We start from the raw sequence: 19,669 nt of genomic DNA, 5'->3' as shown, positions 1-19,669 counted from the left end.
CAGCAATGGTGTCCTGAATCCAGTCCACATAGTTGCAGACCTTGGTGTACACACCAGGGCTGTCCTTCAGGGCACAGCCATAGCCCCAGGAGACAATGCCCTGGAGCTGTCCATTGCAGACCACAGGGCCACCAGAGTCACCCTGGAAAGGAGAAACACAGTATTGAAGGAAGAGGCACAACGAAAAGGACCACATTACTCTGACCTGAAGATGCCATTTTAGCCATGCTTTGCCTTCCCTGGTTAGCCCATCCTCTGTTCTGACTGACATGTTGAAATAACCTCCAGAATAGCCCTCCTCACTTTTCCATGGATCCACTTCAGGAAACATTTGGGCATTCCAACCCCAATCCTAGGAATCCAATTACCTGGCAGGAATCTTTGCCTCCCTCCAGGAAGCCAACACAGATCATGTTATTGGTGATCTTTCCAGGATAGGAAGCCTCACAGTCAGCCTGAGGTAGCACTGGGGCATCCAGGCACTGGAGCAGGTCAGGGTTTTTCACTTTGAGGAAAGGATAAGAAATAAATGTGATTCAGACCAGGATAGACATCAACATTCCAGTGGAGATGACTCTATGGACCCTGGAGCATCCTTCAAGATAATAAAGCCCAGCAAGAAACTAAGATACCAGAATATTCATTATTGATGTCCTTCCTAGAAGTAACAATAGAATATTCTTCATCTGCTCTGTTTACATGCTGGGAACAAGAGCATTTTGTGTGCAAATACCTCTTGTACCCACTATAGAACTTCTTGTTATTGTGTACTGGCAATGATTTTGCATCTTAGAACCTCTCTTGCTTCTGGAAAGTTGCCAAAGAAGTAGATGAAAATTTCCTACTCACCACCAAAGCTCAATGTGTTGCCCCAGCCAGAGATGAGACACTGAGTGCCTGCAGGTGCACAGGAGCTGGGCAGAGCCACAGTGGCAACTCTGGCATTGAGGGTCACAGGGGAAGCAAGTTTGATCAGCATGATGTCATTGTTCAGGGTCTTCCTATTGAAGTCGGGGTGCTTGATGATCTTGGCAGCATTGACAAACTGCTCATTGCCCTCCAGGACATTGATGTTGTGCTCTCCCAGTCTCACTTGGATGCGGCTGTTGGGAAGAGAGGAATGCCACAGTCTGTTACTCTCTGACTCAAGACATCACAATTTTCTCAAGCCAACAATCTCTTTTGTGACTGTGAAAATTCCACCATGGGAAAAAAATGTGGATAGTGGAGAGTTTTATTTGTCCCAGTCTACATTCTTTTTATAGAGAAAGAGGGAGAGTGATGGTGTGTAGGCGATGAGATAAGGTCTGCATTTAGACTGCTCTTTATTCTAATGAAGTACCCTCAAATAGGGATAAGACACTAAGAGTTTATTTGAAACTCTTTCCATTCACTGTTTTATTATTAAGTACACACAGAATCTTTGTGTTGCAGGATATTTGATCACAACATGAATCCCAAAATTAGGTTATACATGGGAAAAACCTGTCTCTAGTTGTGGTGTGCTCATCCCTAACACACACCTTCAGTTTCTGAGTTTTCTGTTTATTGTAATCATAATTAAATAAAGTTAAACTTAGGTCAAGTGGCAGAATAAGCAACCTGTTGACAGGGAGTGAACATAGGGGAAAAAAACAAAAAACAGAGTGAGGCAGAGTCAGGAGAACAGATAGAGATACACACAGGAAGTAGAAGGGAGGGACCTAGAGTTTGAAGGGGTTTGGAGATGGTGTTTAGAATGAGAACTTCTTGTGAGATGTTGATTGTGAAGCAAGGTCAGCTGGGTACTTTTTCTTCCTTTCTGAGATGCCAGGCTTTCATGCCAGCATCTGTCCAGAGCCTTCTTTGGTAAAGTTAAACAATTGAGATTTTTGTTTTAAAAACAGGTTTTAATGCTCATTTGTTTTTGAAATGAGAGCTGTACTGTTAAATTTCAAAAGCAAGAGTCAATATGTGAACTTATTTCAAAAACAAATACATTTAAATTTCAAAAACAAGGGTTAAGAGTTCACACATACGAGACCATGTGGAAAAAAAAAAAAATGAGACCATGTGAGAGGTTCATTCTCTTGATCAAAACTCCAAATCTAGAACATGAGACTGAACAGTCCATGTCTTAATAATGTTTTTTATATATATTTTTCACCCCCACATAGTCTGAGAGACCATTTGGGGGACATTATTATCCCATAATAGAATATAAAAGCAACAGGTGAAGAAAATAAAGGATAAAGCTATCTTCAGCTATAATTTGAAAACTCTGATGCAATTGATTGCTATATGAAACAGGTATGGTGGGCGGTGGTGGAGCACACCTTTAATCCCAGCACTTGGGTGGCAGAGGCAGGCAGATTTCTGACTTCAAGGCCAGCCTGGTCTAGAAAGTGAGTTCTAGGACAGTCAGAGCTACAAAAAGGAATTATGTCTCCAAAAGACAAAAGAACAAACAAAAAAAGAAACAGGTGCGAGTTGTGAAAATCTTTGCCAGCTTCCCATTTGTTTATATATTGAGAAAATTACCCTTTATTTCTTTCAAGGTATATTTTTCTTTCTACTTCATATTTGTTTGCTTGGTGTGTGTGCCTGTTCGTGTTTGATGGTGAAACATCCTATCATGTGTCAGTGTTCATCCAAAGGCTGTGAACATAAGCTCCTCTCAGAACCTTCTCTCCTTCATGTGATTCACTTCCCCCTCCAGATTTACCACTTGCCCACACAGATGCCTGGTTTAATGATGTTCCAGTCTAGTGGCATTGTTCTCAGGTAACCATCACTCACGTTTTGTAGCAGTGAGCTGCAGACACCACCCACTGGTCATTGATGAGGGAGCCTCCACAGAAGTGGTAGCCAGAGTTCAGGGACACCTGGTAGGGGACAGAATTCTCTTGGCAGGTGTATCCTCCAACGATCTTGTCATCATCATCCACAGGGAAGGCAACTAGAGATATAAAGTAGAATCGAATTCATCAAGATGTTGAAGGGTGGATTGCTCAACTCCATATCACCCTCCCACTTTTTTAGTATTATTTTCTGAGTAGAACAGAATCCTCAGTAGGCAGTGCAAGATTTGATCTGTGCCTGAGCAAAGGATTGAAGGACAAGTAATGAGATGCTAGTGGGCCCACAACTCTTCAGAGTTCCAGGAAAATTAAATGAATTGACAAAAGAATGCATTAAGTGGGATCCAATTACATTGTAGTTATCCACACCACTGCTTGCTTCTCTCCTCAATTCATCAATAACTATGCTTTTGGAATCCCAGATTGGTTGCTGCTGAGGAGATTGCCTTCTGACCTCCATTTCAGCCTCTAATTAAGGCCCTAAATGCAATACTGAGATGCTATAGTGTATTGACAGAAACTGGTGTAACATAAGATTTGAGAGATTATAAAAGTGGAAACTAGGATGCTGGATAAGAAATATGAACATCATAGTTAAGGTAGCAGAGACAACTGTGAAGGAAGAACTCGTGTTTTTTGATTAATTAGAAAAACTGGACCATAGAAGGCATGAAACTCACCAACAGCTCCCACAAGGGCCAGGATCAGTAGTGGACTCATGGTGGAAGAAGGTATTGAACACTGAAGGAGATCAGACTTTTATATCCTCGAGGAGGGAGAACTCTGCCTCTCAAGGTGGGGGTGAGATATCATTAATACTTTCTGAACAAACACAGCTGTATTTTCATTCCCTATCACTTATTTTGGATATCAGATGTCAAGAAAAATTTTCTTCTCAGGGAAGAGGGAGGGTGGGGAGGCGGGCCAGGACAGCTGATTCTTGAAAAGATACTAGAATGAGGAAAATGGTGGTAGTCTAGCCTTTGTCTATAATACTCTGTTTTAATTGAATAAATTCATGGGTCTTAGAGAGCAAACACCCTATGGGATTCTTAGATATCCCTTGTTGAGGATAAATTGCTTTTAGTAACTTTGAAGAAAATAGTAATTGTGGAGAATGCCCGATTCTGGTAGATATTGGGGGCTCTTTGAACACCAACAAAAAGAGTCTATCAGTCATTCCTCGAATTTTTACTCTGATCTTAGCTACTCTATTTAATAAGATGTAGAAATTGAGGAGCTCGGTGGACCAGCACTGAAACCTCAATGATGATAAGTAAGGAGGAATAGGGTTCCTAAAATGTGTGCACTTTTCAATTTCATGCTTTCTAATCAGGCTCTTGGGGTTCAAACATGGATGGCAGAGAATGTGTAAAATTTAAAACAGAAAATATGTGGCTTTGTTGTATAGGAGAGAATTACATGAAATACAACGGTCAAGTTCTATATCCATTTCAGGATATTTGACTCTCATTCTCATGTCATATAATGGATAGCCAGGAATTTTGAGAGTATACCAACTAAATACTGCATATACCATGATAATCTTAAGGAGTATCAAATGTGATCAGTGTGTTTTTATTAAAAATAACTACCCTGTATTCTAGATCAAATAATCTGTGCTAGAAGTCATTACTAAGTTTGAAGAAATAGAGTTTGAGCAATGTTCAACCTGACTTCTGAATAAAAATCAGGTACTTGTACAAATAGAAGAATTAAGGATATTCATCAGTGGTGAATCTTCTTCTATGAAATCCTGATTTGGTTTTTTTTTTTTCAATTAAATCATCCCTAAGGTTCAGGTTCCATTTTAGTATAGCACAAACCACCTAGAAGGGCAGTACCTGACTGTGGGTCAGTTATGCCTATTTATAACACTCAATTGGAGAATCATTTCTATCTGATGATTGTATCTCCATTGACCCCATATATAGGAAAAAGTGCTTTGGAGATGTGATCATCTTTGAATTCATTGAAAAACTGTGATGGTTCTGGAGCTTTCCATTAATATGAGAGAAGTTTAGATAAAATTATGGCAATTGAAGAGGCAAGCTGATTGGAGGCTGAAGAAATTGGAAATCAGAAGAAACTGCAAAAAGAAAATGCTAGCATGGGCCTCATGGGACACTTAATGGTCATATTACTGGCATGACTGTGTGAGCTTCACATCTCTGAACAGCCTCTCAGAGATGCCATCTCTCCATGGTGTTTTCTATTTAGTTGCTCCTGGGATCATCCCTAAGCAGAAGGTCTGTCATATTGCCATGTCTGTCATGTTTTTCAGATGGATCATATACTTTCATTTTTTCACAATCATGTTAGTGTGAGGTTCAGAAAAGATTGATTTTGATGGATTCCTCTTTACCAGAGAAATTACGTAAAACTGGCATGCTGCCTCAGAGCCATAGGAGGATATGGAAATTATTGGAGCATGTGGGAGTGGGTGCAGATGGCAGCTAAATTCACACTCACAATCAAACCAGAGGTCCCAATGGGACAAATTACACATCCATTTTCCTTCTGGCATTTCTCTTCCTGGAAAGAACATGAAAGTGGAATTTTCCATGTCTCTATTAGTGCACTAATTCTTGCTACATTGGGTAAATGTGGCCATCCATGTATAGAAAACAACCAATGTGGGTTTTTTTCATATTTAAGTATACTCAGAGTTTCCCAGAACATCTCTTAGTCATCCATTCCTCTTCTCTTGTGTCTCTTACTATTCTATACTATCATTTTGCAAGCCTAAGACATCTCCTCTTTTAATCTCAACTCCTCTCTCATTATTTTTCCTCTACCAACTATTTCTTTCATATCATACTTTCATGTTTTTTAATAAAATATGTTTTTTTTTTGAGTAAGAAATGCAAAAATTCATTCTGTGTAGTGAAAAGTTCTTTGTATCTTCCTTCCAGGAAAATGGCAATTTTGTCAAAGTCTGTGATCACAAAGCTGGCCATACATAATCAGGGTCTTTGTATCCCATTTTCTGTTCTTCACATTGCATGTGGACATACTTGCAATTTTCATGTCCCTAGTAGTTACATTTGTAGATTTTATTAATTCGGAGGATTTGTTCTAATATGAAGTCACATGAGAACTAATCATTTGGGTTCCTAGGTCGGTTGTGTAAAACTGAAAATTCTTTCATGGCTGGCTATGCCACTGAGTGATTTTCTTGAGTGGATATTTTAGAAAGCCAACCTCAGATCTGAGCCACACCGTGTAGCAGCAGACTACCCTAAAAGAAAACATGGAAGAAGTAGGCTTTTGCATTTTGCCTGCTTTCGCTGGCAAGTTTGCCTATCCTAAAACATCCCGAGAGATTTATTTGCTGGTAAATAAATCTACCTACTTCTTGAGAATACAACTAGATGTAAAACCAGCAGCCCTCTCAGAGTCCTCTAGGATGAATTTGGAATGACATAACAGCAAGACTCATAGACTAAACAATTACAAGATTCTTGGCCATTGTGTTTTCAGAGAGACATTGTTGGATTACCAGGAACACAGCCTGTAAGCCACTCAGAAAATTCCTCTTAAATTGTATTTATTCATCCTATCAGGTCTGTTTCCTTAGAGATCATGACTAGTTTACTCTGTAAGGAGAAACCCATACTTTACACTACTAGACTCTACAACAATTGAGGCTAGATAATTTATAGGCCCATGGAATACCCAATATTATAATTCAGCTCTATGAAGATAGTAATAAAATGACTTTCTTTTTTTTTTTTTTTATTTTCAACTTTCTGGTGTCTTTTTTATTGGATATTTTTTATTTACATTTCAAATGTTATCCTCTTTCCTGGTTTCTCTCCCTCCCAGAAACACCCTATCACATCCTCTCTCCCCCTGCTTCTATGAGGGTATTCCTCCACCTACCCACCCACTCCAGTCTCTCCGCTGTCGATTCCCCTACACTGGGGTATCTATGGAGCCTTCATAGGATCAAGGACTTCTCCTTCCACTGATGCATGACAAGGCCATCCTCTGATACATATGCAGCTGGAGACATGTGTACCCCTTTGTTGATGTCTTAGTCCCTGGGAGTTCTGGGGGGGGGGGGTCTGGTTGGTTGATACTGCTATTCTTCCTATGGGATTGCAAATCCCATCAACTCCTTCAATTCCTTCTCTAACTCCTCTATTAGGGACCCCACACTCAGTACAGTGTTCAGCTGCTAAAATCTGCCTCTGTATTTGTAATGTTCTGCCAGGGCCTCTCAGGAGACAGTCATATCAGGCTCCTTTCAGCATGCACGTCTTGGCATCCACAAGAGTGTCCCGGTTTGGTAACTGTATATGGGATGAATCCCCAGGTGGGACAGTCTCTGGGTGGCCTTTCCTTTAGTCTCTGCTCTACACTTTATCTCCATATTTGCTCCGGTGAGTATAATTGTTCTCCAAGAAGGAACAAAGCACCTACACTTTGGTCTTCCTTCTTGAGCTTCATGTGGTCTGTGAATTGTATCCTGGTTATTTGGAGCTTTGGGGCTAATATCCACTTACCAGTGAGTGCTTATCATGTGTTTTCTGTTGTGATTGGGTTTCCTCACTCAGGATGATATTTCCTAGTTCTATCCATTTGCCTAAGAAGTGCATGAATTCGTCATTTTTAATAGCGGAGTAGTACTCCATTGTGTAAATGTACCACATTTTCTGTATCCATTCCTCAATTGAAGGACATCTGGGTTCTTATCAGCTCCTGACTGTAATAAATAAGGCTGCTATAAGCCTAGTGGGGCATAGTAGAGCATGTATAAAATGATTTTCTATGACATACTGCTATACCCACATAGCAGAACATGAAAAATAAAATCTTTCATCAGAGAATCTTCTTTTTGCAGCAGATGGCAATTAGTACAGATACCTACAAGTGGACAATTTTGAGAGTGTGAGAAACTTTGGGAGCTCTCATCCCTAAATGGCAGTTCTTCATCAAACCTCTCACCTCAAGGCTCATGTATCCATGCATAAATGGGTACAAAAAGATTTTATGTGTCAGAGGAGGTGTATGACACCAAGGGAACAGTAAATTCAAGATGCAACAGGAATAATTTCACACATAAAGTCAGAGAGTCTATTATCTATACTATTCAGGAAAGACAAGGTCCCAGCATTGAGAGGGAAAAGTGGACACAAGGTCCCACCTCTATGAAAGAAGTTATTTGCAATTGATACCTTGGAAAGGAAAAATCAGTTTTCTCTAATGGAGTGACACTAGTTATATCAACCATAGATTAGAGAAGGCCACGTGTGGATGTAAGTTGATCAATACAAAATATTATCCACTAGGTATTTTTTTGACTTTTGAATGCTGACTTTTTATTAATTCATTTTCTAAACTCATATTAATGACAATAAAATTGCATATATTTTGTACTTTAATTTATATTCGTTTTCTGAAAAATTACATTTCTAGTTTTTTTTTTCATTAAATTATTTTATTTACATTCTAAAATTTTCCCCCTTCCTGGTCCCCCTTCCCCGAGTTCTTTACCCTATCCCCATTCCCCTACATCTGAGAGGATATTCCCCCCACACCTACCACCTACCCAATTCTACCTTACACCCACCAGCATCCTCATTCTCTGGGGCATCAAATATCCACAAGATTACGCTTAAGCGCACCCTCTCCTACTGAGGCCAGACATGGCAGTCCTCTGCTACATATGTAGCCAGGGCTACAGACCAGTCCATATATTCTCTTAGTATGGTGGCTTAGTCTCTGGGAGCTCTGAGGGATCTGATTACTTGATTCCGTTGTTCTTCCTATGTGGTTGCAATCCCGTTTAGCTCCTTCACTCCTTCCTCTAACTTTTCCATATGGGTCTCTGACCTCAGACCAGTCATTGGCTGTAAGTATCTGCATCTGACTCAGTCAGGTGATGGTAGAGCATCACAGAGGACAGCCATGTCAGGCTCCTATCTACAAGCACAACATGGCATCAGCAGTACTCTTGGAGTTTGGTGTCTGCTCATGGGATGGATCCCAAGTTGGGGTAGTCACTGGATGGCCTTTCCTTCCATCTCTGTTCCATTTTTCTCCCTGGATTTTCTTTAGACAGGAACAATTCTGGGTCAAATTTTTTGAGATGGGTGCGTAGCACCATTCCTCAACTGGAGGCCTTTTCTATCTACTGGATGTGGTCTCTTCAGGATTCATCTCCCCACTGTTGTGCATTTCAGCTAAGGACATCCTCATTGGGTCCTGGGGAGCCTCCCACATCCCTGATATCTGGGACTTTCTAGAGGTTCCCCCATTCTCCACCTCACAGTGACACATATTTTTAATCATTTTTCCTAGCCATTTAGGCTTCTCTCCCGCCTTCCCCATACCTAATCCTGTCCCCCTTTTTCCTACTGCTCCCTTCTCCTATTCAGGTTTCTCCCTCACTCTGCATTTTGATTGGTTGTGTTTTAATGTAGTGGTCACTGTCTATGGCAAAAAACTATGTTTTCCTTGATGAGGGATGAAGACTATACTTATCTGTGAGCATAAGAAGAAAAGTTGTTCTTAAGCTGTCTCTACTACTAGAGAAACACAAGAAATACTCCACTCTGTAGCAAAATGATAGGAAATAAACTCCATTTTTAGAGGAAAGTTAAAGGTATAATCCCTACATTTTTCCTCAAGCAGCTACTGATGAAAGTCACTTTCTTTCAGAGATATAGATTCTTTATATTTGAAAATGAGGTAAAAGTATCTGTTATGTGATGTGTTTGTGTGAGTGAGTTATACAAATAATTATGGGACAAAAATAATGAAATCAGAATGCTTTTGTCAGAGCATGCCAGTCTAGAGTATGATGTGATGTTGATCCCTTAAAAACTAATTGTTGTATATGCTTTAGAAAGTAGTTCCATTATGTAAAGCTTACTTGATCATTTATGAAAAGCACAATGAGAGAATAAGTACAACATTAATTTAGAACTATAATCTACAGCACTAAATATACACAAAGAAATTAACCACTATTTCCAAAATTGAAATACAATGATTTGACAATGTGAAGCATTAAATGGTAATTAGGAAAACGTTTTACAGAAGAGCACAAAGGAATATGTATATTAGAATAAATAATGTGGGGAATAGCCCAGACATTCAAATGAAGAGTAAATGGCTGGTTCACCAAATTTACTGTACTCATCTCAATCTAGAGTATAAAGCAAGAGTTCTAATCTACAGCAGTCTTCCTAGCCTATGAATGCTAATATCATGATGAAAGATGGTTTCATATGATTACTATGAGCACAATACATTAGACAGTTAAACTTCAAGCTTTATTTATCGAATGCTATTGTGTCATGCCCTTCAAAGTTTCTTTACCGATAAGGACAGTGTGAGAACAACAAATCTTGTCATCCTTCTGACTAAAATGATTTCCCATATGCTGTTGAGGATAAATTTTATGTGGGACACCTGGCCAGTATATGCTTGAATGATGGAATACTAGAACAAATATTTGACTTTTTCCTGTAAAGCAGCAGTCTTATAAACTTCACAGTAAGTAAATATAATAGAACTGACTTGTTTTGGGTGGGAGATCTGGCTGTTACGCTGCAGACAGTGACAAAGAAAGGACATCATAGTATCCCTGAGCTGAGCTGATGGCAATATGTTAAAAGTAAAATTAAGAGATATCCATGCATGCAGACAACTATGCCAGTCAAAGAAGGCAAGAAAAGGTGCCCACAGACCTTCCTGCTGCCTTACTTGTCAGATGGGCCATAAAGACACAGAAATCTGCATGCTACCAAGTCATGTAGTACAGGTGGGGGAAGACAGGAGAGTGGTCTTGGGTTATGACAGTAGATAAGCTGACCTTGCCCCTTGCCAACTACAGCACTCAGAAGAGAGGTACATCACCTGGGCAGCACAGAAGATTTGGCTCCAGTAGAAGGGGCACAGATGAACAAGCAAGATGTGCATGAGAACATAAGAGCTGGACCTGCTAGTTCTCTTATGTCTGATGTGAGGTGGAGTGGATGAGATGGTAATGCCCTTACTCCTAGCTTCCTGTCACATGAGGTAGTCCAGGTAACTAGCCCCAAGGACATGAGAGCAGATCTGTTTTTGTCCCTCATTGGTTGGAGAGTAGGACCTGTAGCTTACCAGGGTAACACAGTGGAGCTTGACCTGCTGACAAAGTCATAGGTGAGCCATCCCCAAGTGTGTATAAGCTGGACATTCAGCCCATCTCAAAATCTGCATCACCTTCGACCTGTTAGAACTCATGAAAGGCAGGTCCTGTTGATCCAAAACATCAGGATCTCCATTACACAGGACAACAACAAGTTAACTAGAAGTTCTGGTTAGGATCCAATATTGCTGGTGTCACGGAATTTAGAGACCTCAAATGAGACCAATGACGAATTGCATTGAGCATTTGCACAAGAAGATGTATGGACAGTGGTATGTTTTGGGACAAACTGTGGCACACTACAGCTTCCACCACAAGATGTTTTAGTCTTTATTTTGTTTTCTTTATTTGTTTTGTTAGTTTATATGTGGTTTTGTGGTGGAGGTTGCAAGGACAAAGGGAAGGTATGAGAGGTTCGGGAGAACAGTGGTACAGGGCAACACATTGGAGCTGGCTCTGTGGCATGGATATGGGTGAACCAATGCTGAGGTCATTAGAGCAGAAGAGCTGACCCTGCCCTGGCAGCCTCTGGTGGCCTATCCAGAGCAGTGTTGGGGAGTTCACCCTGGTGGTGCAGATAGTAGAAAGCCTACAGGCTAAACAGCTCAGCTACCATTCAGGCCCAGATCCAAGAGCTGGAAATGTCCCACCCCAAAAATCTATATCATCTGTGTTTGGGCTTGTGAAAGGATCAGTCATACTCATTCAGAGCTGTAGGATGTCCATGACACAGGTAAACAACAGGATAACTAGTAGAAGTCCCACTGAGGACCCAATATTGAAGGTGTCACAGAATCCAGATACCATGAACCAGACAAATGACTCATTATATTGAATATTTGCAAGTAAAGATATGTGGACAGATGGGTAATTTGGAGGCATGCTGTGACACATAATACCTTCCACTAAAGGATACTGTACATACTCTGTTTAGATTTTTGTTTTAGGGTTCGTGTGTGAGTTAGTGTGTGTGTGTGTGTGTGTGTGTGTGTGTGTGTGTGTGTGTGTGTGTGTGTATTTTGTGCTGAGGATTTCAAAGACATAGGGCGGATGTGAGGGAATAGGGAGATGAGTAGGACTGGGAGATATAGTATGAAACTCACAAAGAATCAATGAAATATTTTAGAAAAAAAAGAAAAAAATTGAAAACAGAAAATGTTAACTATATTACAGAAAATTTGCTTACTATCTACCCAACCATAATAATATCCAAGCAATCAGTCAGCTGGCTATACATACCCATGTGTTAGACATGGTTCAGGTGGATAAGAGGTCATGGTACTGTATGTTTATTAGACACAGTGCCAGGTAAAATATAAATTTGGTATTCAAGCTCTGCCAAGAAAAAAGTGAAAGGAGGAGTCGGATGTTGAACTTGACATCTAGCTTGCTTAGCAGTAGCTTTTTAGATGCCATCTGTGGCAAATCTCACACTCACAGGAGTTTCCACATCTTTTTGGATCCTTGAGACCATATGGCAATTTCAGATCATTCCTTGGACAAAAATGAATCATTCTGAGTAATATCATCTTCCTTATTAATTAGAGATAATTCCACTTTTATTCTTTATTATACACCAGTTTTAAAAGGGCAAGTGAGGCTCTATACATAAACCATGTAGTATATGACTGTTGTCTGAAACATCTTGCAAAGCTGTAAAACATTTTATAAATTGAACAGTACTCTGAGATTCAGAGCACAGAGGAAAGGGCTATGAGTACAAATTCTATTATATAGCTGGGCTAATCATACCAGGGATGGGTACAGGAGATATTTAACAGGGCTCTCATGGGTGTCTTTCCCAGTACATTCTGGTATCCATTTGCTCTAACATTCTCCATAAGTGACATGTCAAAACCAATCAATAGATTCTGAATTCACATTTTGGTCTTCGTGAAGCATCTCTAGAGTATTTGTCTATCTTATACATTTTACTGAATTTAGTTATGAATTTTGCTTGTTCTTGTTCCTCAATAAGACTAACTAAAAATGTAAGCAGATTCTATAATAGGGTTCCTCACATTTGCTCATAAAATTTAACGTAATCTCACATATCGTTTCTCAATAAACTCCATCTAGGCATGTTATGTCTCAATAAATTTCAGAGCTACAACCCTGATCTTTGTTAGAATTCATCCAGGGATCTTTTACAGGAAAGTTTACTCTCAACTAAGTCTAATATAATATTGTCACTGAAAAATAGAATATTAGAATCCTTGTATATTTTTAATATTAATTTCTACTTTTAATATTGATCCCAGACTCCTTGTCCATGTAGTAATCTCTTTACTGAAGGTGATTCTCAGACAGAAATCAGACTGACCATTGTTCAAGTCCTTCTTCATATCTGACCTAGACTATACACTTCTATATCAAACTGTGTGTTTTTGAAAGAAGGGAAGTTTAATCTTTAGTACAGATTATTAATATAACCATGAAGATGCTAAAAATGTACCATAAAAAGGAAATGTATAAAAAGCATGAAAAAATGAGTGCCAAAGTCATGACACAAAGGAGAATGTGATATTGGCCTATCTCTGAAACATATTGAGGAAGCTCCTCCTGAAATTTCAGTTTTCACACTTTGAGCTACTTTCCAAGTAAGATCCCTGTTGGAAAGGAGCTCCAGAGAAAAGTCTACATTATAAATCGTGTTTGGCTCTCTCTCTCCCATATTGCTTCATATTTTAGTAGTGCTTACCAAGGTTCTTGGATATGATCTTTCTATATGATGAATTATTCTAGAGTTAAGAATCATTGACTCATAGTCATTAGATTCAGATACAAGATATTTCTTTTCATGAATCTCTAGGTCTCACAAATCTACTCATCTACAAATACATGTCTTCATCAAAGTAAATCAAAGAAGTTTCCCATGATGTTTCCCATGATGTTAGGGTAAATTTTAGGAATATGGGCATTCTCTACCACAAAACTTCTTTCCATCAGTGTAAGAAGGTCAAGCTACATAAACAAAGTCTATGGTTCCAGCCTCCTTTCAGGAATCACCTGCTTTCCTTCTCCTTATCACTTACCCACAGAGTAGACAAATAGGGGAAAGATAATATAAGGTCTCTGGGAAGGGGAAACCCACAGGTGTGCTTGTGTAGAAGCAGTGGGGGCCCTCCCCTTAGTACCTCCTTCTTCCTGAATTGGGGTATAAAGGCAGGCTTCCATTCAGGGCTCACTACCTTCTGCCACAATGAATGCACTCCTGTTCCTGTTCCTTGTGGGAGCTGCTGGTGAGTCCCATGCTTTCATCTAGGTCTTGCTCTTCCTTCTGGAAACCATGAACCTTGCCACCAAGGATGCTTTCCCACCCTATCTATATACCAATATTTTCATTCTTCCTCCAGCAGCAGCTCTGCTTCCAAACTTTCATGCTTAAATTTCTTGTCCCTTCCACTGTAATTTATTATATGATCAGAGTCTAAAAAAGAAGCAATAGGGAGGTTCTATGAAGTTAACCAGCAGACCGCCTGGAGATTAAGGTAAGAGTCTTGCTGGGATACCCAAGTACTGAGGTGGGCTATAGAGTAGGCAGACCAGAGCTTTCTCTGACTGTTCTGTAGGCCACAAGTCGGGATTTTGGCAATTAACTCTCTTTTGCTTTCCTGAAGCCAAAATCTGATGGCTTCTGGCAATTGACTCCTGCTGCTAGATAACAGCAGGGGATTAAAACAAACAAACAAACAAAAACAAAAACAAAGAAACTTAGTTACTTAGGCTCTTTACCCTTTAAAGGCCCTCCTGCTGGCCTAGATGGACTCAGAGCTTATTAACTCTTTGTGATCCAGAAAGAAAGAAAAAGTATAAGAGAAAGACATGCACACACACACACACACACACACACACACACACACAAATATACATTTGGTTGATGACTGAGAATGAATATTTTTCCTTGGTCATTAATTTGTTCCAAGCATATTTCTCTTAGTACAGTTTATGAAAGTTCATTGAACTACTTTTTTATGCAGCTTTACTTACTATTCTATGAAGAGGTACATATTTTATTCTTGATTTGAACTTTACTATGCTTTCTGGAAAAACAACTAAAACCATCTCCTTAAACTTTCTTCCTAAGATTATTTGAATCAAATCAGTAATTCTGTAAACACATTAATACAACTAAGCAGCATTAATTCCTGAAAGTTTATCTTTAAGTTGATGGCAGGAAATTTATCCAACAGGGTGAGATGATGCCCAAGAAACAGGAGGCTATGTAACTATGGCAGGAAAGGCATATCAGCACTGAGGAGCAATCCTGAGACAACGTCTCTTGTGTCTATACCTCTTACTGCTTACTGATTGCAACCATGCAAAATGGTGGACCACCTCCAGAAAACTCATTTGCTTGGCATAAACTTTCATACTAGTCTTGTGCCAATTAATATCTTAAAATTCTTACCTTATATGTCTGGGAAAGAGACTTGATATTAGGAAGGACACACACACCGTTTTAAAATATCAAAGTGATTTTAAGACTAATAAACATGCAATATAATTAAAATCAATAATCTTTGGTAATAATATCAATTAGCCTGGAACCATGGGGCTTGCAGAACCTGGGTTACTAACCAGGGAACATGCATAAGCTGGATCAACCCTATACATTTGTGCAGCTTGGTCACATGTAGGGCCCCTAACAAAGGGGACCTAGGATCAGTCTCTGAGCCCTGCCATTTGATCCCCTTCCTCACACCTGGATTACCTGGTTGGTCCTCAATGTGAGAGGGTATGTCTAGTCTTTCTGGGTCAAGATGCCCCAGTAGGGAGGTACCCAAAAAGAGCTACCTTTTTTTCTGAGGAAAAGGACAGATGGCAAGGGGGAAGGATTTTTAGGGAAGAATTAAGGAGGGAGAGGCTATGATTGGGGAATTTTAACTAGGAATAAAAAATAAATAAATAAGGTAAGTAAATAAAATAACATTACATTCTTCTCTCCAATATAAGACCTACTCTCTATTTGTCATTAATGTATACACTTGACCTATAAAAGCTTGTAGGTACATAAATCTCCACATACTCAGGACATTTTCTAAAATAGTTCCAACCATCCTAGACACCTTAAGCACTGTTAGCTACTGGTGTCAATGAATGATGAACTTGAGATTAAATCAGATAGTTGATTAGACAATCATCTCTATATCCTATTACTGCATGCTGAGAAGATCCTTGCCCTGTCTCTGGTAGCCCTTCAGAATGCAGTCAACTACAGAGTGTTTTTCTATTGTCCTGCAGTGGTCAGGTTCTCTGTATGTTGGACATTCTGCCATATGTCTACTTGAAATGCAGTGATACCTTCTGGCCTTCAGTTTTTTTTACTCTTTCAGGACTCCTACCTAGCTGAAAGCTGAGGGCTCCATTTTCCAGCACCTTGATGAATTGTTTTCTTAGTTGATCTTCTTATCTTTATTCAAGTTGCTCTCCCTGTGGATGATGATGACAAGATCGTTGGAGGATACACCTGCCAAGAGAATTCTGTCCCCTACCAGGTGTCCCTGAACTCTGGCTACCACTTCTGTGGAGGTTCCCTCATCAATGACCAGTGGGTAGTGTCTGCAGCTCACTGCTACAAGACGTAAGTGATGGGTCCTGACTGTACAGAACGCACATTTGGTGTTTCTAAGGGCATAGTATAAGATCAGGCTGTAACTGAGAGTATAGAGTGAATGGGTATAGTCAGACAGGAGAGATTCCTTACTGCAACTTTTTCACAAGTTTGAAGAGAATACAAAAACAGAATACAAAGTGTTTCAACACATAAGCCATCTAAAATAATCAAGCACAGACATAATCAATGCAAGGAAAGTTGATTTTAGAGTAGAAAGAACCAAACATGAAGTCATACAAACACGTTTACAAATAATGACTGTGTATCGTATATATCGGATGATAAACTCAATTTTCAGTGAGTATGAAAAATTTGTAGGCTTTTGAAAACTTCCAATTTCAAATAATTTCACAATGTACAGAGCACTGATGATAAATTTTGATACCAGAGAGTATCAGAACTGAACGTGCATCAAAATCAAAATAATAAATAAATAATTAAACAATTAACAAACACACAAGCAAATAAATAAAAATGAAATGTGAGAAGATCATCTTGAAAGGAAGAGAGGTTTATTTTCTCACTATAAACATGAATGCAGAAGCGGTCAAAGATTTTCACAACTGGTAACTGAGTCCTACAACAAGAAATTGTATCAGAGTTTTCAATAAAAATAGGTTTTGTCATTCATTTTCTTTGCCAGTTATTTTTATACTCTGCTAGAGCATGAGTAATACTGTCCCCCAAATGGGCTATCAACCTTCACAATGGGTTGAAATTATAAAAGGGTGTTATTAAATAATAGACTGAACAGCCTGATAGCCTAAATTGAGACTTCTAAGGTTTAGAGTCAGTAAAAGCGAATGAACCTCTTACAGAGTCTCAGATTCCCATTGTGAAGGTTCAGATACCACATATTGACCCTTCTGGTGGAAATGCAGAAGTACAGCATTCTGCAAAAAGGAAATGGGGATTAAAAGTTCCTGTGTGTAGTGACCTTTGACACAGTAGATGAAGAGGGCTTCAAATGATCTCTTAGTTCCTTAGCCCTGGTTATTAATGAAGAACAATCTACACAGCAGTCATTTGCCTCTGCCCCTAAACACCATCTCTCTCAGGAAAAAGAAAAGGAGAGTGTGATACTTCTGCAAGATTTTGAAATCTTCACAGACACAAACACGTGAGGAGCCTGAGAAACTTGTGATGTCTTGAGTCAGAGAGTAACAGACTGTGGCATTCCTCTCTTCCCAACAGCCACATCCAAGTCAGACTGGGAGAGCACAACATCAATGTCCTGGAGGGCAATGAGCAGTTTGTCAATGCTGCCAAGATCATCAAGCACCCCGACTTCAATAGGAAGAACCTGAACAATGACATCATGCTGATCAAGCTCTCTTCCCCTGTGACCCTCAATGACAGAGTGGCCACTGTGGCTCTGCCCAGCTCCTGTGCACCTGCAGGCACTCAGTGTCTCATCTCTGGCTGGGGCAACACTCTCAGCTCTGGTAGTAAATAGGACATGTCACTTACTACTTCTCTCTCTCTCTCTCTCTCTCTCTCTCTCTCTCTCTCTCTCTCTCTCTCTCTCCTCTCTTGATACACTGCAATCATGCCAATCTCACTGTTGTCTAGATTGTAAATATATTGCACGTGGAGTACAAGTACATATTTGCACCAAAAATGAACTGATCCCCAGAATGCTGGCCAGGCACATGCAGAATGTACTATTATTATCTCAGTAAGGACATCAGCAGTGCATATTATGGAATTAAAAAGCCACAGTTTCTAAGTGGATGTTCATGTCTTAGGAAACAGTCCACTGCTTCATTGCTTGCCAGCTGGTTCAATGCTGGATTGTTGTGTGGATACAGGAGTCTTCACTCTTTTCCTTTCCTCACAGTCAATAAACCAGACCTGCTCCAGTGCCTGGATGCCCCACTGCTGCCTCAGGCTGACTGTGAAGCCTCCTATCCTGGAAAGATCACTGATAACATGGTCTGTGCTGGCTTCCTAGAGGGAGGCAAGGATTCCTGCCAGGTGATTGCCACCCTCCACTTATGCAGACCTCTGTTCTTCTAGGAGTAGACTTCAAAGCCTAGTGGTGTGAGACAGAAAGTATGATGTGGTGTGGTGAATGTGGAGTAAGGGGATCTACTTTGGATTTCAACACATTAGGATAGCAAATGGTCTGTGAAGAAAAGGAAATGGAGACATGAGAATAAACAGGTTTACTCTATGCAGCCCTATTTCACATGCCCTTACTAATACACTGTGCTCCTCTTTCTCAGGGTGACTCTGGTGGCCCTGTGGTCTGCAATGGAGAGCTCCAGGGTATAGTCTCCTGGGGCTATGGCTGTGCCCTGCCAGACAATCCTGGTGTATACACCAAGGTCTGCAACTATGTGGACTGGATTCAGGACACAATTGCTGCGAACTAGAGATTCCCAGTCCCTCCGCAGTCACTGTCAATAAAGTGAAATATTCATTACTGCCATTGTTTCTGCCTCATCTCTTTACCCTTTAAGCTTTAAGAGAAGTTTTTATTTTAAATCATTCTTCTTATCAGTTGAATGTTCCTTTTTTGTTGTAATAAAGGAGATTTATTTGGGGAAAGGGGAAATGGAGTAGAGATAGACAGGAGCAAAGCGATGAGGACAGAGAATGAGGCACAGAGAAGAGCAGAAAGAAAGAGAGGGAAGGGAGGCTGCCCCTGGGAACAGAGAGAGAAAGAGAGAGAGAGAGAGAGAGAGAGAGAGAGAGAGAGAGAGAGAGAGAGAGAGAGACAGTCAGACAGATCGAGCAGAGAGACAGAGCATAGAGGACAGAGAGACACTGTTGAGTGCTTTTTTTTGTATTTTTCTTTTTATGACTCTTCCTTTGTGCTCTCTCTCTCTCTCTCTCTCTCTCTCTCTCTCTCTCTCTCTCTCATTTTTAAATTTTATTTAATCTTTTTTTCCACTCCAGATTTTATCCCCCTCCCACCCACGGACTGTTCCCCATCCCATACCTCCTTCCTAGCCAGTCTCCACAAGGAATATCCCCACCCCCACATCCCCCACCCTACCAGACCTCTAAACTCCCTGGGGCCTCCAGTCTCTTGAGGGTTAGGTGAATCTTCTCTGACTG

At 40.1% G+C, this 19,669-nt stretch overlaps 2 protein-coding genes across 3 annotated transcripts; one reads left to right on the top strand and one right to left on the bottom strand.

Annotated features, from left to right (window-relative positions):
• Positions 1-4: 4 nt before the first annotated feature.
• LOC110314876 (anionic trypsin-2-like) lies at positions 5-3,621 on the bottom strand (the record flags this gene model as incomplete). The annotated part of the gene is made up of 5 exons (XM_021189079.1): positions 3,521-3,621; positions 2,779-2,938; positions 850-1,103; positions 369-505; positions 5-142 (listed from the first exon to the last, which is right to left on the bottom strand). Coding segments are annotated over exons 1-5 (729 nt in total), but the record flags the coding sequence as incomplete, so codon positions are not given.
• A 10,517-nt stretch (positions 3,622-14,138) lies between these two features.
• Positions 14,139-19,033, top strand: LOC110314877 (anionic trypsin-2). 2 transcript variants are annotated; one of them, XM_021189081.1, is made up of 5 exons: positions 14,139-14,228; positions 16,411-16,570; positions 17,798-18,051; positions 18,444-18,580; positions 18,832-19,033. In XM_021189081.1, exons 1-5 carry the CDS (start codon positions 14,189-14,191, stop codon positions 18,979-18,981), a joined length of 741 nt encoding a protein of 246 aa, XP_021044740.1. In that variant the 5' UTR covers positions 14,139-14,188; the 3' UTR covers positions 18,982-19,033. The 2 variants fall into 2 exon arrangements, with proteins under 2 accessions (XP_021044740.1, XP_021044739.1); XM_021189080.1 differs by having other exon boundaries at positions 14,189-14,228; positions 17,771-18,051; positions 18,832-18,981.
• Positions 19,034-19,669: the final 636 nt, after the last annotated feature.

This window comes from Mus pahari, unplaced genomic scaffold (assembly GCF_900095145.1).
Source record: "Mus pahari unplaced genomic scaffold, PAHARI_EIJ_v1.1 scaffold_10924_1, whole genome shotgun sequence".
NCBI lineage: Eukaryota > Metazoa > Chordata > Mammalia > Rodentia > Muridae > Mus > Mus pahari.
The sequence above is the reverse complement of the archived record's forward strand: the minus strand, read 5'-3'. Positions and strand labels throughout refer to the sequence as shown.

Bases quoted from the DNA above. Each gene is read 5' to 3' on its own strand.
- LOC110314877 (XM_021189080.1), top strand. From the start codon at position 14,189: ATGAATGCACTCCTGTTCCTGTTCCTTGTGGGAGCTGCTG. The intron at 14,229-16,410 runs GTGAGTCCCATG...TCTTTATTCAAG, and splicing joins GTTCCTTGTGGGAGCTGCTG to TTGCTCTCCCTGTGGATGAT. The intron at 18,581-18,831 runs GTGATTGCCACC...CCTCTTTCTCAG, and splicing joins GAGGCAAGGATTCCTGCCAG to GGTGACTCTGGTGGCCCTGT.